The 18,162-nt window shown below is 39.3% G+C and overlaps 1 protein-coding gene across 1 annotated transcript; it reads left to right on the top strand.

The window, feature by feature from the left end:
• Nucleotides 1–618: 618 nt before the first annotated feature.
• LOC118742276 (NACHT and WD repeat domain-containing protein 2) lies at nucleotides 619–17,728 on the top strand. The gene is made up of 16 exons (XM_036474234.1): nucleotides 619–756; nucleotides 3,631–3,951; nucleotides 4,077–4,221; nucleotides 5,924–6,149; nucleotides 6,222–6,663; nucleotides 8,444–8,644; nucleotides 9,196–10,044; nucleotides 12,104–12,496; nucleotides 12,570–12,883; nucleotides 12,952–13,055; nucleotides 13,129–13,316; nucleotides 13,500–14,029; nucleotides 14,106–14,494; nucleotides 14,561–14,760; nucleotides 16,707–16,876; nucleotides 16,950–17,728. Exons 1-16 carry the CDS (start codon nucleotides 676–678, stop codon nucleotides 17,467–17,469), a joined length of 5,073 nt encoding a protein of 1,690 aa, XP_036330127.1. The 5' UTR covers nucleotides 619–675; the 3' UTR covers nucleotides 17,470–17,728.
• Nucleotides 17,729–18,162: the final 434 nt, after the last annotated feature.

Raw genomic sequence — 18,162 nt, 5'->3', positions numbered from 1 at the left:
CATATATACATACATAGGTGTGTATGGACTTATGAACATGCCAACACTTTTATCCTTATTCACACATCAAAACCAGTAGTCGCATGACCTGCACTGCCTTCAATTTAGTTGCCTCATTCAACGTTCCTTTGCTCTATTAGCCCGCGCCCATATCCCTGCCTGCCTGCACTTACCTAACCTATGTAGCTGTCTGTCTGCTGCTTTAAAAAATATTATCGATCAAACAAGAAAACTCCATTTCTGATATTTTTGGCCAATTTATGTGGCTGTCAATGCGGATTAAAATGCTTTTCATGAAACAAATTTCACCACAGTCTCGTATCGAATTTCAGCAAAGGCAGTTCGTGAAATATAGTTGTCGCGCTAAAATTGTGTCGCAGGCTTCAAAGCCTAGTGTTTAGTTTTAAAATTTGCAATTTAATTGCTAAAAATATTTGTGCGCGTTAGCATAAGAAATCTGCGAAAATGGATGATCGCACAATTGATTCGATATTTGCGGGCTCCTTGGAGTCTTTGCCGCCAGTCAGCTCGAAAATTGTACGCATTTTCACTAGTTCGACATTCACAGGTGAGCGCCTACTAAGTAACACTCACTGTTTATTTATGTAATGGACATTACGTAAGTTGGCGTATTCGCTTGTTGACCTTGAAATTCAATTACGCTTAGATACGACAATGGAACGCAATACGCTGATGGCTAAATGTTATCCACGCATCAAGGACTATTGTCGAGAGAAACATGGTCTTGAATTTCAGGTAAGTGTGTTGAGTTGAAATGGAAGATAGTAACAATTATTTGAATTTTTCCTCGAGTTGTGCATAGTTTATTTCTATAAATAATATAATTACGTGGATGAAAAAATAATTTCAATAGATCCTATGCAAGCGAAAATATGCACTTGCGAACCAATCAACTGTAAGGAGTAAAATAAAATTTTGAGTATTAAAGTTTTCTATGATATCTACGTACTATTTAAATTTAAAAAAATTAAGAAGTAAAGTTATTGCAGTCTTTTAAGACGCGGCGAATTAATTTTTGTATTGCACTTATTTACCGTTAATTCATTAAAATTTATAGTACTGCCACTGCCTTAGATAATTCTTTAGTTAGGTTTTCTCTCTGTCAGGATTTTGTTTAATAAAAGAACTCTGAAATTTAAAAAGATTTGATAAATTCAGAAAAGTATTTTAAAAATTCAGTGCAACTAAAAATTATTAAATTTTTTGGTGCATAAGGACGAATGGGTATGGAAAATATCCTTTTAAAATTCTTTCCCTAAATATCCTTGGAAATTTGAAATATTTATTTTTGAAAAAAATATTTGTTATCATCGAATTTCGTCCGCATAACTTTATTAGCTTAAAAAATATATTAAAAACGCATTTACAATACCTAACTTACAGAATTTTCTCTTTCATTTGGTACACATCATTATCTATAGGGGTATTCACTGAGTTTTGCAAAGCCCTTGCACGGTGCACAGATTGCACGAATTGCACAGTAAAAACCGGTCTTCGTATTGGACAGCTTTGCAAAACCATGCAATCCATGCACTGTGGAAGGGCTTTGCAAAACTCAGAGAATACCCCTTATATATTATTATGCTAACGAACTCCCATACAAATCTATTCCTGCCTACTGTACCTATGAATTATAAAATTATTTAACAGAAAAGATATCACCCCACCTAATAATAGCCGTCATCGATTCGCCAACAGTTAGCAAGTGGCGAAACGAACAAACTCAATGAGGTACACACCCAAACTCGCTATTGTCCATATTTGCTAGCTAACTTTGTTGTTGCTTTCACATGGAAAATTTTTCGTTAAGCGACCGGAACTGAAACATAGCAAACAGCGAATAGGCGAATCGATGACGGGTAATATTAGCGACCTAGACGATCAAGAGGTGCTCATAGACCTAAAAAAACGTCACAAACCAAATGAAAATGTTCAAAAAAGTGAGGTGATAGAATTTCGACGTAATTCAATGTAATTTCTTAGACGCCTAACGCTGCCGCGCCGATGTTAAAGCTACCATCTTTTGTAAACTACTAACTGCTACGTCACGCTAAAGCTCAACCACCATTTCGGGAAAGGTTACAAAATCTCTTTCCAGGCACAATTTACCTGAAGAACTATCTATTGTTATAAATGTACATGCCTCTATTTGGTTTATATCTTCTTTGAGCCACGTATCATTAAGAAGCCCCGTGAGGTTCATTAGCTGAATTCCAATTAGGTCATGTGCTTCTGGAATGATGGTCGTACCTGTGCCTAGTAAGGGCTTTACAGTGGGACATGATGTGCTCTGCTATTACCTGTTCCTCATTACACAGCCTGCCGGAGGGAATAACTCCTAAGATTGACAGGCCCTTCATTAACCTGCACTGGCCAGGAAGAAAGCCTGTAACCGTTCTTCCATCGTGCCTGGTTAATTTAAAAAGGGCTCTAGTTTCCTTTGTTGATATTTCTGTTACACTCTGCATTTTTCCAGGAATGTTGTGCTTCCTTTTCATCCATAAATGGTAGTTCCACCTAACGCAGACAGATAAACGGATAAAGGATCTTGGGCCTATGAATCACTGTGAAGCTCCTTTCCTAGCGAGAATAAATATCGAGCTCTAACCGCCAAAACGGCGTAAGCAACATTTTTTCCCAAAATTTATTTTTGATGCAGAAATGCTTCTGGATGCTCTGGGAAAGCTTCTTCAACAAAAATAAAATTTTGGAAAAAAATGTCGTTTACGCCATTTTGGCGGTCATGGATCGATATCTGTCCCTTCATTGCCCATGACTCCACTGTGTCTCGGTACCCATTTCTTATTAAAAGCTAAAGGCTGTCTCACGCCAGCTTTGTGGTGCGAGGGGCACTGCTCTGCTGTCAGAGTGTATATATGTAATGTTGGTGGGGCCGCTGTGGCGGAGTAGTTAGAGGTGTGTACTACCAAACCGTAGGACCTGGGTTCCTTTCCTGGGTTCCTGTCCGAGCAACTTCCAAATTGGAAATAGTAGCCATTCATTGACCCAGCTAGACTCATGTTATGTGGGAAGTTAAATCTCCGAAGGCATATCTCGCAAAGCTAATACGCAATCCTTCCTATTGTTCCGGTAGGGAATGCTTCTTTACCACCACATTATCTCCTGAGATGAGTCTTGTCTTAAAGCCTATTTCTTGTGTCTGGAGGATGTAGAGAAGACAGGTCTAGAAGTTTCTCGAGAGCAGCGACTGGTGTGGTTTAATCGCGTCAGTGATGTCCACGCAGGATAGTTGTTAAAGTTTGCTGAGCTTGTCCTGCGTGGTACTTCACTTCTGTCTTCTTCCACGTCTGGTGTGGCGCAGCACATGTCATAACCCAGTGTAGATACATTTTCCCCTAGAGGGCAAAATATCTGATTGCAAAGCCCATCTATGTCATCAAGGGCGAACACAAATTTCTTAGAAGAACGAAAATGAATTCATATTTAATTTCGTATTACTTCACCTTCACTCCGCGGACATTTTGATTCTAGTAGACAAATTTTGAATGAGTTTTTTGCGTGCAAGCATTCTAGTCTTTATAAAAAATAATCCAGCATTCAGACGATGCGTTTGCCCAGTTCATTTCTTTTCACGTCTTAATTGCGCAGGTTGTCGACATGCGTTGGGGTGTCCGCGATGAGGCCACCGATGATCACATGACTACGGAATTGTGTATGCGTGAAATTCAAAATTGTCAACGTCTTTCGATGGGTCCAAACTTCATTGTATTTTTGGGTCAAAAATATGGTTATCGGCCGATACCAACATACATTGTCTCATCAGAATTGCAGTTAATTTGTGAGGAGCTCACATCGATGGGTGTGGATCGGGCGTTGCTCGATTTATGGTACAAAAAAGATAGCAACGCGGTGCCGCCAATGTCAGTGTTGCAACCGATTTCTTCCATTCTGATCAATTTCAATAATAAGGTAAGAAGACAATGCCGATAGAGATTTTTAATGCTAACCTTAACTAAATAAATTAACTTAAATAATAAACATTGTATGGTGCGAATTTCTTCACTTTTCCGCATTTTATAACTTTCGATCTTTAGCGCGTTCCCAAACTGCAAGCCGAAGATCAAGCCGTCTGGTGGGATACGCTCAATAAAATGCAGAAGCTATTGCGAAAAGCGGCAGCTTCCTTGGGTGCTAGTGGAAAAATGGACAAGGAGTGCGTGCATAACTATTTCATGTCAGGTAAGTGGCTACACGAGAATCCTTATCACTTATAAAACGAAATCAAATAACTCGTATGCCGAGAGGAGCGGGAACTGAAATTGTTACATGAAGTAGATTAATGAAATGAAATGAAAAAAACATATTTTTATTTTAATAAAATTAAAATCTAAAAGAAAAGATAAAATATATACAAAATATTTTTTAATAAGAAAATCTGAAAATCTAAGCAAAAATAAATTTAAAAAAAGGAGAAATAAGATATGTTTCTAATAACCAGGGAACGGATTTTTAGGACCTAAAAGCCTATAAAAAAGGCAAAATAAAATAACGAAATAGGCTGGAAAAGGCAAAACAAAATAGCGAAAAAGGCAGGAAAATGCACTAGGTGTTGCAAAAAAGGCAAAACAAAATAGCGAAAAAGGCAGGAAAATGCACTAGGTGTTGCAAAAAAGGCAAAACAAAATAGCAAAAAAGGCAGGAAAAGGCAAAAAAGCAAAATAAGGCACCCAAAAGACAGAAAATATGAAGAACAATTAAAAAATACATTTATATTACAAGTAAAAAGAGAAAAACTATGAACTAGTTTCATTATATGAAAAATTTGTACTTTGAATCTTTGACTATTTTATCCTTTCGGGTTTCTAACTCATAAAACTTTAATCTGTATAGTTGTAGTAACATTGAACCACAAGATGCATTTTGAAGTTTTCTGGCAGCATTTTCATTCGATTTTCGCGAAGAAAAGCCTTGAAAGTACTAAATGTGCGCTCGACGGAAGTTGATACAAGTGGAGCCCAATTTAAATATGGAACGTTTGAAACGTTCATATTATCAGAAATAAGGGCGTTTTTCTCGCCCTTTATAATTCTATCAACACCCCTTATTGTCTCCAAGCCTTCGTTAGCTGAGAAAACGGCTTTGAATTTTTCCAACACCAATTTGGCAAGAGGTCTCTGCGCTTCTATAAGCCGCATGGGCAATGTGTATATTTTTTAATCTTAAAAAAAAAAAATGTAAATGCTATAATCACTTTTTTAAAGGTAGAAAAGGCAAAAAAATGCAAATATCTTAAAAAAGGCAAAAAAAAGGCAAATATCTTAAAAAAGGCAAAAAAAGGCAACATCAAATGTGTATATATGGAATCAGGGAAAGCTAAATCGTGGATATTCTTAATCGAATATACTCTATCTCTTTAGCAGAAAAAAAGGCAATTTCCATAAAATCCGTTCCCTGCTAATAACTGAATCACATAAAAAAAATCCTTTTCAAAACTAAAAGGAGACCAAATTTAAAACGAGGAAAAAGAAAAATAATTAACAAAATTAAGATAAAAAATTAAATGAAATTTGAAAAAAAATTTAAGATTTTACGAAAATTAAATTAAAAAAATTTTTATTGAATTAAAATAGAATAAAAGTGTATAAGAAAAAAGTTTTTAAAAATTAAATTAAATAAAAAAAAAATCTTTTTAAAACAATAAAATCTAAAAATTAAAAGAAATTTTAATTAATCAGTTTCTAAAAACGAAATGAAATTAAAAAGTGTACGGGGTTCTTTAAAAAAAAAAAAAATCTATCTTGCCTACTGTCTTTCAAATGACTCACGAAACGCTTGCATCTGTCTAAGCCAGAATTGCCCTGTAAAGCTCCGAATTTCTGTGCAATTGAAGTCCACTAATCTATAAGCATATTTAACTTATCTCGTCTCTTTTCCTATTCAGTGACCGAACGCGAGGTCATTAACGGCATACTGGATGTGAAGAACACGAAAAACCATTGTCTAGCCTATGTACGTTACATCAACAATATCAATTTGCAAAATCTCAAGAAGGCCTCGCTCTTTGTGGATATAATAAATCGTAGTTTAGACACCGAATCGGCTAAATTGTTGGGTGATTTGCGCGATGTACGTTTACCAAATAAAATTGAATCGAGTAATATGCAGAAGTAGGTCGAAAGTGCAACATTGCAGGGGTTCAAGGTTTTTATACTTTCTTTTTCTTTCCTGTCTCAACAAAGGTACACAGTCGAATGGATTGGCCGCGAGGGTCTGGACATCGAAACGCACGAGGAGTATCTCAATCACTTTATATCGCATTTCTATAAGAATATCGTCAAGTTGGTGGATCGCGCCATGCGCAAAGAAGACTCCAGTGCACAGGGGCAGATAGTGACTGAAATCCTACAGCATTTGCACGCTTGTAATAATTCGGTTAAAGTATTTTATGGACGTGAAGATAATTTAGAACATATCAAGCGCTATATGCTGGGGGATTCAGATAAACCACTTGTCCTTTATGGCGAAGGAGGTTGCGGCAAGACATCGATGCTGGCCAAAAGTGCCTCGCTGGTGGCGAGCGAATGGTTTGCGAGCAAACGACCAATTAATGTGATACGCTTTCTGGGCACAACACCCGATTCTAGTGCGTTAACGCCGACATTGATTTCAATTTGCCAACAGGTGAGTGGGGGCGTGGGGTGATCTACTGAGCTCTACTGCATAGAGCTTGGGAGGTACTGATGCCGCGCCGATTGTTATGTATATTTTAGAGTGATTGGAGTTCAATTTTTAATTCTGGTATAAATATATACATATGTGCATATATACATATCGTCACCTTAATATAGAGAAGTCCTAAATATTTATGTTCCAGAATTTCATTCGATTAAACATTGTCAAACATTTGTCTCCCCGTCTAATTGACAAGATCTCTCGATCTGGGATTATGACCTGCAATTTTTTGTCAAAGCAAATTAATTTCAGTATCCAGAATATGCCTTTGGTAACAACATTTGTTCCGCAACTTTTGTTCTTAATCGAAGGATCTCCAAGAAATGGGCAGGACAATTTTGGGACCAAAGTTCAAAAATTTGACTTTATTGGATATTTTGGTATGCATATCCTACAATACAAAATTTTGTTCCGCCATTTTTATTTTGTTAGAGAAGAAAGTCTCATTTTGAAGGTATTGCCAAATGGATTCATTATGCAATACTAAGCTCCAAAGACTGTCCTTTGATTAAGTCTTTTCGCAATAAGTGCCACGTTTTTTTTAAATTTTCCTCTTAAACTAAATAACATTTGCTTACAAATAATTATTTTGAAGAAACACCAAGATGTTACGTAGACAACTTTAATATTTTCAAACCCTGGTAGCAACCCCTAAAAATTATTTCGAAATTTTGAAATTTTCGTCGTTATCGTTATATTGTACGTAGAACAAAATAAAGCCGTATCCAATAAAATATTTCGATGTTGATATTTTAAGAACCGCCCTAGTATACATATATCCAAAAAATATGTATATATCGCAAAACTGGATCTAAACAGCGATCAACTCAAAAAAATTTAGGGCAATTTATTTGCTTAAATGAATTCAGAAATCAAATAATTTTTCTTCTTGCCTATAAAAATTACAACTTCCTTTTAATAATAATGAAATTTTTCGATAATTTTCAATAGTGTATGAATGGATGTATGTAACTGTGTTTTAATTTATTATACATTTTTATGTTCTTGCAATGATATTCTAATTGTAATATATATGTATATACTAGGGTACTCCAAAAATGCATGTGAAAAAGTAAAGTCGGAATTTTTATGCTCCCCCTAGGATTGGTCTATACCGAAAAAAATATATCCCTATTATTTTATTTTGAAATCAAAAAATATTTAGAGGTCGCTCAAAGCGCTCAAAGTTTTCCATGTATTTTATATGGGGAAAAAACCACCTCTCGTAGAAATGGTATAGAATTCTTAAGAATCAATATTTTTCTATCGGAAAACTCCGTTTATCTACAGGAGATTCCCAATAATAATATCCAATTGTTCATTTAACCATTTTTTCATCGCAACTATAATTTATAGGTCCGCCAAAACCCACAAAAACCCGGAAAAAAGCAATGGGGGGACCAATAAAAAATCGTTAGTATTAAAAAATGGTTAAATAAACAATTGGGTATTATTATTGAAAGTCTCCTGAAGAGAACCAGTTTTCCGATCGAAAAATTTTGATAATCAAGAATTTGATACCATTTTTTTCCCCATATAAAAATACATAAAAAACTTTGAGCGCCTTGCGCGACCTCTAAATATTTTTTGATTTCAAAATAAAAAAATAGGGGTATACTAGGGTAGTGGGGGTGAGGGCATTACAATTCCGACTTTACTGTTTTTGGACCACCCTGGTATATACACATGTACATTTACATTTTGACTGACTAATATGCCTCTAATGCAGATCTCCTACAACTATATGCTTCCTTTCGAGAATATACCCGACGATCTTGTACCTTTAACAGCGCATTTTAAGCAATTACTAACTTATGCAAGCGCGAACCAACCGCTGACTTTGTATCTCGATTCGGTCGATCAGCTGACAGGCACACAAGACTCGAACAAAGTGTCCTGGATACCGACGCGTTTGCCACCGCACTGTAAGGTGAGTGGGCGTGACATGTGCAACTACAACGCCTAAAGTAATGGCATGTCACTCCCGTACTATGTACATATTCGCTTTCCTTCTAACTGCGTTGCATGCTTTCTTTATATTCGAAAAAAAAAATAATAATATTGCATGAGATCCCCTTCTTTATAATAAGTATGCTCTTATATGTATATGTACATACTTATATGCATGTTTTATAAATACATAGAAATCTAAAGTTATTGTAAGTAGTGGTGCATGATGAGCATGTAAAATTGGTTCTAATTGTATAAGTTCTCCAAATTGCTTGAGCTGAGCTGCTAAAGCAATACCCAAAGAAATTCAAATACCTCAAATTCTTTAAGTTTGTAAATACACAACAAAGGACAATTTTTGTAAATACACAACAAGAAATTTGACCCAGCACTTTTACATAAGCAAATGACCCTTTCCAAATGCATGGTAAGCACGCACCCAATCATGGCTAACTCAAACTAACGCTACTTTCTAACTTCCGCTCTCTTCCAAAACTCGCCCTTTCCTTTACCCATCTTCCCGCACATTAGATCATCATTTCGTGCGCCAACGAGGAGTCCAATCCAACTGTCTCACAAGAGTATCATGTGCTCCGCAAAATGATCGATATCGAGGAGAATTTCATTGAGGTTACCGCGCTGGGCGAAGATCTCGCCATGAATGTTATCAAAATGTGGATGAAGACTGCGTGTCGCGATCTAAATAACTATCAATGGCGCCTGGTTGCGAATGCCATCAGCAAATGTTCGCTACCGATTTTCGTCAAGCTGGTCTTTGCAGAGATTTGTCGCTGGCGTAGCTATACCAAGCCGCAGGAGACACATCTTGCCAACACCGTAATGGATTCGATTATGATGCTTTTCGAGCGCATAGAAAAACAACACGGTCGGATTTTGGTCTTTCATGCGCTCGCCTACATTACCGCCGCCAAGTCGGGTTTGTCCGAGAGCGAGCTGGAGGATTTGATTTCGCTGGATGACAAAGTATTGGACGATGTATATCAGTATCATATGCCGCCAGTGCGTCGCATACCGCCACTTTTGTGGACTCGCATACGCAATGATTTGCCGAATTATCTGAGTGAACGTGAGGCGGATGGTGTTAATGTGATGAATTGGTATCATAGACAATTCAGGGATACCGCCAAGGAACGCTACTTCAAGAATATGAATATGGCGATGTATTTCCATTCGATGATTGCCGACTATTATTTGGGTATTTGGGGTGGTGGTGTGCCGAAACCATTCAGGTATACAGAGATACAACGACATCGTTTCGGTCTGACGGAGAAGGAGGGTTCAGCGGACAGGAAGGTGCCAATACAACCGCTAGTCTTCACTAGCAAGGATGGCAGCTCAAAGCGGTACAATTTGAGAAAGGTGAGTAAAAATCATACAACTTGAGTTTGTTTATTAAATTAGGGATTGAGGTGAATATACGAATGATCTTTAGGTACAGTCTAGTGAATGGTGGAATTCTGTTTAGGCACTGGATCGAATGAAGTAATTTTTATAGAGTTTTAGAAAGTATCCATATTTAATAGGATGGAGCTTTCTATGCGTGATCCCTCACCAGACAGAGTGACGGACATATGGTTGGTTCGGGTTCCCGTCTGATGACATTGTTGTGTACACGGACGGATTTCTAAAGAACTCCAAATTTCCAAAAGCAATGAAAAATGAACTTACTAGAGCTGCTTCGGTGGCGAGCTCCATTGGTCTAGTACCACCTGTGAAGTGCGGTTCAGCCGCGCATAATACTGTAAACTGAACCTGTTGTTACAGAAATACGGTGAACTTAGTCTGAACATCTGCCGGCAGTGTAAGCTGTTTCTTGGCACTCCACACAGCGGTTGTTCTACCTTCTGCTGACAAATGTGATCTGCGAACAATTGTTGGCCTGAGCAAGAAAATCTTTTCCTTGAAGGCGTATCTCGGAGCGAGGATTTATGGGAAGTGTGTTGAGTCTGCTTTTCATTGCATATGTGTGTGTCCAGTCTTGGATTGGATACCGATCTCATGATGCTCAGGCTAATGGACCTTCTGCGTTTTACAAAACTAACGAGAAATAATGGTTTTGCGGCCGTAGCGGTAGCAGTCTTCTGAGCTAATTCGCGAAATCGTAACTGGGACAATCTATCAGGTCTAGAACATTTCAAAGCATTTTAAGGAATATATAACCTAAAACTCTTTGAGGAATATAGGAGCTTATCCAACCATAACTTAAAAATTTTGACAGGACACTGCAGACTAAACTGTCACCTGACCAAAATGGGATTTCACTCGCACTAGCGATGCGGATTTTGTAATATGAATATCGAAATTGCGCGGCACATTTGAGAAAGGTCCGATGACGTAGTTAAATACAGAGATTGAGGCTCAATAGTAAAGTTTCTCTAGGATACTGGGTAAATAGACACACTCCAAATCCATAAGGAAGCGCAATATATCTTAAGGTCGCAGTGGTTTATCCTCAACAATAATAACAATCATAGTGCAGCCTGACTGTCCGTCCACTTAAATGTATCTGACAAACACGTATGGCGTAAACTTCCGCCTGAAAAATGCTGGGATAGTTCCACATGCGGATCGGAGATCCTAGCCTTAGAACCAAATATTTCTGCCCCTTATACCTTCGTCAATACACGACATTTGGTTGAGTGGCCAGAAGGAGTTTTTTAGGTATGTCTGGTTCTAGACCATTTTGATAGATTTTTGACTTCGACGTGCATTTCTATCTCTATCAGTGGTATTTGGTGGAGTTATGAGATGTGGACCAAAAAGAGAGTTTTTGGGCTAAGACCGATTTTTCTTGAGATTGCAAATTCTTTGTAAATACTTGCCATTGAAGGCCTCAATTTGAACCCGAAAAAGATAAACTCGCTTCCCTTTACATGAACGTAAATACCGACCTCGGTGGCAGTATAGCGTTGGCTGACTTGAAAAGTCTCCGGAACTCTCTTTTATAGTCTGAGCGATGAGAGTATTAACCAACTTCATGGCTATCCAAATCCAATACCGTCCCAATGAATTTGAGAGAAGAATATAAATATAAAAGAGTAACGCGTAACATAAATTAACACGCCAAATATATCGATAAATTTCATCTGTAACTAAATATTGCAAAAATTTTAACGATAAATTCATCGACAACAATAACTTAATTTTTATTAAAAAGTATACCGATAAGTACTGATATCGATAACGATATTTTGTATATATCGATAACAATATCTATCGATAAGTACGTTGGCAATAACCTAATCAAAAAATATTTCGATAGTGATAACTACAAATTATCGAGCTTTATATATTTCAAACGATGTCGATAAATAAATCGATAACATCTATGAATAAATCGATAGCAATATGCATCAATAAACTACTATCTTAACATGTATTTCCATTTTCTCTCCACTTCACTCCCCAACAACTTCAGTTTGGCGAGCTACCCTTCCATTTCGTGCGCTCACGCCGCTTCAAGGATCTCTTCGAACATGTGCTCTTCAACTACGACTGGCTACATGCCAAACTCTCCAGCTGTCCACTACAAGCTGTGCTGGCCGACTTCGAAGACGCCTCCTCGAATACGGACAATAAAGAAGCGAGACGTGAGTTGATGTTAGTCGCCGACGCTCTCCGTCTCGGTGGCGCCATACTTGCCGTATATCCGAATATGTTAGCACCGCAACTGATTGGACGCTTGTTGCCGGAAATTGGTGGAAATAGTAATATAAAAATGCTTTTACGCGCTTGCGATCATTCGGGGCCCAAAGATTGTTCGCTCATACCGGTGAATCATTGCTTGCACACACCCGGAGGACCGTTAAAAGTAAGGCATTTGTGACGGTGGATTTTTGCTATACTCAAGCGTATTTTTATTTTATTTTTTTTAATTCTTGCAGTACTCGCTGGAAGGTCATCAGTTTGCTGTATTCGCTTTCTGTCTCACCAGCGACCTCCGTTATATGGTTTCCATTTCCACGCACTTTATTACATTTGATCTCTCCACATCGGATCTCACTCGCGACGTTAATCCTGGCATTGAAGGTATTATGCAACAACTGGTGCTGAGTCCAGATAATAAATGGGCGGCCGCATACTCAAATAACAATCAGACGGTGTTGCTAAATATGCTCTCTAGTGAGTTTGTTGTGATCGATAGTCCGTTTGAGGAGGACGATGGACCGGTTAGTGGACTGTATTTGCTTAATCAGAGGTAAGAGACTTTGTGCTTACGAAACTAGTATGTCAAACAATTTTTTTTTGCTTTGCCAATCACTGCAGCCTCTTCTTGACCTGTAAGTTGCGTTGGGCTCAATTCGATATGCGTGGCAATTTGGTGGGTGTGCACGATATTCCTGGCGAAGTTGTGAATTGGGAGATATTAAGTAATATCGTCGTTCTTTAATACAATCAAGTATAGTTAGCTTAAAGGTCTCTAGTTTACTCTCTTCCTTGTAGACATGGAGTTTCTGCGTCCAAGGGACTACAATGTCATTTTCTGGTCTGGTTCAATTAATGAGACTCGTTTACGTTTGGACTCCTGTCGCAATGAGCTGTACTCGGAACCCTTGATGTTGTATAGCGCACTGGCGATTAATAAGACGCGCACAAAGCTGTATGCCTGTGCGAGTGAGGAGAACTATCAGGTGAGCGAACTACTGAGCGCCAACTCTGAGCAACGCTTTTCAGTTTTGTAAAACTCAGCATCAATAGAGATGATTGGCCTTCTAGTTTCGAAATAGTTCTTAAATAGATTGGCAGGAATCTTCTCCTAACTGGCAGCTCTATTTTCCATATATGCTCCCCCTTTTCCATTCCCCTCTCAACAGGTAAGCGTCTTTCGATTCGAGGAAAGCGAAGACTCCATCAATTGGTTGCTCGAAGAGCAGCTACCACGTTTCGAGAATGACGAAAAGGAGATGTTGCTGCAGCTACGATTGGACCAAGAGGATCGTATGCTACTCGGCACCGCAGGCAAAGGCTTCGTCATTTGGGATTTCGGTAAGGATGGCGAACGGCTGAGTGAGGATGCTATGTATTTTGCACTACCGCATGGTGTACGCAACATAACGACGCGCATCATGCAATCCAATTCGATTATGGTCAGCTCTAAAATGGATTATGCTGTGGCAGGTGTGCGTAAGAATCTCTACGTTTGGTGTCTTCACACACGCCAACTAGCGAAAGTACTCGATGCGCATTTCGGACGCATCATTCAGCTGGAAGCGCTTACCATTGGCAATTGGAATAATGTCGTCACATCGTCCATCGATCGTTCGGTAAAAGTGTGGAATATTAATAATATTTTCGAAAAGGTGCATGTGATTGATCGTCATGAGCTGCAGATTGATAATATTAGGTGTGTGTGTGAGTTAGACATTTTGTATGTATATCCTCAATTTACTTCAGCTTTTCTCTCTTCTTCTACTCCTCAGTCTCTCCGAGGTGGACTTGGGGGTTACGGTGACACGTAGCTGTGTGGGCGTTTGGGATACACGCTCGGGTCGTTTGCTTGCCAAGCTTGCCGACAGCCCCTTGGGCGCTATTGTTACACATGCGGAAATTACGCCCGACGGTCGTTATATAATCTCTTCAGAAACTGGTAAATTTTTGATTTGGAATCGCATCTCCGAACAAGTGATCTATCGTGACGATCAACTGGGCATACAACAAATAACGCTTATGGATTACGGTTACAAGGTGTTGACGGTATCATGTCCGAATATCAATAATAAAGCAGCGGCAGCGGCGGCCGAAGCAGCTGCTGCGGCGGGCGAGGAAACAAATCGGCTGACGGCTATTACTACAGTGCGCTCAGTGCCGGGTAGGTGGCGTATGTTGTGTGTGAGTTGTTTTTGTTAAAATTATTATGTTTTGCCTTTTTACACAGAGGGAAACATACTCTTTCGTTTTGAGTATCCCGTACGTATGGTACCCGGTTTACCTTTTAGACAGTCTGTCATTTCGGCTGACTTGGCTTATGTCATTGTATGTACGGTGGATAAGGCGAACAAGGATTGCTTGGCAGTGTACAGCGCCACTAATGGTGCATTTGTTTCGAAAATTCTACTCAAAGGTTGTGCAATTAAGGTAGGTGAATATTAGCAAGGAATGTATTTCTAATAAGGTTTTTTATCTATACATTAGCGTGGTCCTTAAAATGTCTACATCTAAATTTTGTATGGGGCACCCCTTTTTTCTATGTGTAAAATAAAGGCATCTACGAAAATTTCAAAATTTTAGGAGTCGCTAACAGGAATTGAAAAAAAAAATTTTCGTCGAAAATCGCAAAAATTTTACAAAACGTCTAACATGTTATTGAAACTGTTTCATATAAATTCATGAACTCGCTGAGTTATAGCTGGTCAAAGTCAAAATTTTGTCGAATTTAGCGATTAAAAAAAATAAAACTTTTCAAATCCAGGTAACGGCCCTAAATTCTTTTTTTAATTTGAAAATTTCGTGTAGGTCGTGTACGTAGAATAAAATAAAGGGGTGCCCCATGATGTTGATATTTCAGGGACCACTCGACCACACTTTATATAAATGTGTTTTTCTGTTATTGAAAATTGGGTCTAAAACTGCATTGCGAGTTTCGGTCAAAATCTCAGCGCTTATTTCATAGAATCGTTGTCTTGATATAGACAAATTGGGACTTATTTTAGAAATTTATTTCACACGGAAAAGAACTCACTGCTAAAATGGTCTCCCCGTACTGGCCGTACTTCAAAATTTGATTGAAAACACACAATTTCGCAGAATTTGGTTGAAGAACTGCCTTTCCAGAAGGACCTTTCTGTCACATTGCGGAAATCAGTTTCAGTTCAGTTCAGTTGCAAGATCTGCAATTCGCCTTTCGGAAATAAAAAAGCTCATTCGAAGGACACTTTCTAACTCTTCGCAAGCGGGATTCTGAGATACTAGTTGGGAAACACTGTCTCATACCATCTCACGATTTTGAGTTAGAACTAACACCGAAAGACTAATTTGTGGAATGTTGAGTTACCGGAAGATCGGGACTAAACTACTTTGACTCTACTTTTTGCGAGAGAGAAAATAATTAAAATTCCTGTCTGACTTCCGCCATGGCGCCATAACCTGGGCTTCGTCCGGCGTCTTCCCCTGCTCCACGTATCGGAGATACCACTTGCCTTCCGAGCCACCTAGATCAGCTCGGCGGTGGTCGCCAAGGGTGTGAGGTCTCCACCTTCGTCTCCTCTTACCTTGCGTCTGCTACACTGGCTCATGCTATGCTGATGAGGTCCGACTAGGAGACCTGCGATTCTGGCCCAGTGATCCCTTGCGGTGCCTGCTTCTGGGACGGCGCCTGTGGCTCTTCGAGCATCTCATATTCTTGGAGCGGTCCCCACTCTGAACGACGCCGGCTCCTAGATCGTTGTCTGCTTACGGAGCGGTACTTGCGCACGGTTTCCTGGAACGACCAGACCGTTTATGCGCCGAATTTCCAAACCTCTTGCTGCTGCTCGATTTTTTGTTCGTTCCCACAGGCGTGCTCGATAAAGATCGCCGCCTCTGCGGTTACGTTCCTGTTGTCATAGCTGATGCTGGTTTTGCCGAGGTAGTTGATACCCCTGCACTTGAATTAGTTGTTTTTGTTATGTATTGTTGTCTTATTCGTATGACCGCCTGCCCGTCGAGACGAGCTCTGCAGTCAGCAACACAACCGCTTCTCCGCCAACTAACCCAACTCTGACCGTCTCTTCGTAAAACCTTCAAACCTTGTTTGAGCCGATGAAACTGCTGATAGGCTTCCGCATATTAGGATACTTAGTTTAGCGGGAACCAGTTTGTAAGCTTACAACCAATCCATTGATCTGGAGGTAGTACGCCGTCTTCTTATCATTGACTTCGTTCTACGCATAATCCGTGGTAAAAACCCTTAGGGCTACTGATTTGAGACCCATCCTCAGAATGCTTATATCAATTCTAATTTTTGCATTAAAAAAACGTTTACATATTTATTCAAATTACTTAGTCCGGGCATATATGTCTAAATATGTTATCTCTACTTTCAGGAGGTGATTTCTTTGGTGCCAATGCCGCACAAGGCCAATCAAGTGGCTGTGATTAGCAGTGAGAAGGGTAGTGTAATGGATATCAAAAGCAAGAAACATGTGCGTTCTATACCGAAATGGGGTGGATCGATAACAAGAGATGGAAAATGTGGTCTATATGCACCAACGAGGTAAAATATTGCAATACATAAACAGGCCTACCATGCAAAGATATAAAAAAAATATAATTTCGTACCATTTCAGAGGTGGCTTGGAAATGTTGGAGCTACGTAAAGGCACCACTGTCAAGACATTCATCCCAAAAGTGGCCGAGGGTGTATTCTCTGTGATTTGTCTATTCACCGAGAACGATGAATATGTTTGTTATTATCACAGTGGACGCAAGACGATACGCGTATTCCGCTCCTCGGACACTGAAATGATTGCCAACTATCGCTTACAGGCCGAATTGACAGCGATTAAGAGCAGCAAGGACGGTCGTTGCATTGTTTTGGGTACCGTCGACGGCTGCATGTCCGTACTGGCCATTGTCGATCCGCAGAAAGAGGAAATGTTCGAATATTTGAACCAATTGCCATCGCGCGATGAGAATTGGAAAGCCAAGTTGGCCAAGCAGAAGGCACGTGTCGGTTTCAAAGCAGCCATACGTGTGGCGACGATTTCTTCACGCTTCGATAGAAGTAATAAAACTGCGACGGACAATGAGGAGGCTGCTGGAGTGGAGGAGGAAGGAAATGCGGTGGAGAGTGGCGCAGGAGAGTAGATACATATGCAGAGTACAATTGTTGAAACTTCAATTGGAGCGAAATCCATTTTATTGTAGTATTATTAAAGTAGTTTAGTTGTAGCTGCTTTAAGCGCTTTTTGGAGCTATGAATATGAAATGAACGTACAAAGTGGTTTTGTTAAAGGTAAAGTTATAGTTAAAAAGTAATTTACAATATTGAATAGTGGAAATAAAAATGCTTGCTATTAAATAGAAAACAAAAGAAAGTGAAATATTGGATGCGAGTCTTGGGTCTGCGGGGGATACTAAATTCAGACATCGTGGCGTAAAGTACGCCCCCTTTCGTGCAATTCAATCTCTCTCATTTTATTATGGAAAATAAGTCTCGCTTTCCTCTTCACCCTATATAGATGTGGATTTTCTTCTTTCGATCTGAAGACAGCCATGTAGCTTTATGAATCTTCCTATGCTGGCATGTAGGGCTACAGACTACCTTATTTCGGGTCCCAGAGAATGCAGTCAGTCTCAGTCCGTTATCGGACGTTTCGTCGCTGAGGCTAAATTTATCGACGGTGGAACCAAAGTACCCTTCCCTGCTCACTTGGAGCATTACAATCGCCAAGCACGATTTTTATATCACGAAGTGGCCAACGTTCGTAGGTGTCATCCACGCGCTCATGAAAGATGTCTTTGGTCGCTGCGTACTTCTCTTTCGTCGCGGCGTAGACG

This window comes from Rhagoletis pomonella, unplaced genomic scaffold (assembly GCF_013731165.1).
Source record: "Rhagoletis pomonella isolate Grant_MI unplaced genomic scaffold, Rhpom_1.0 Rhpom_scaffold_00001, whole genome shotgun sequence".
In the NCBI taxonomy this organism is placed as follows: Eukaryota; Metazoa; Arthropoda; class Insecta; order Diptera; family Tephritidae; genus Rhagoletis; species Rhagoletis pomonella.
Note: the sequence above shows the minus strand (reverse complement) of the source record. Positions and strands in the feature narration are given on the sequence as shown.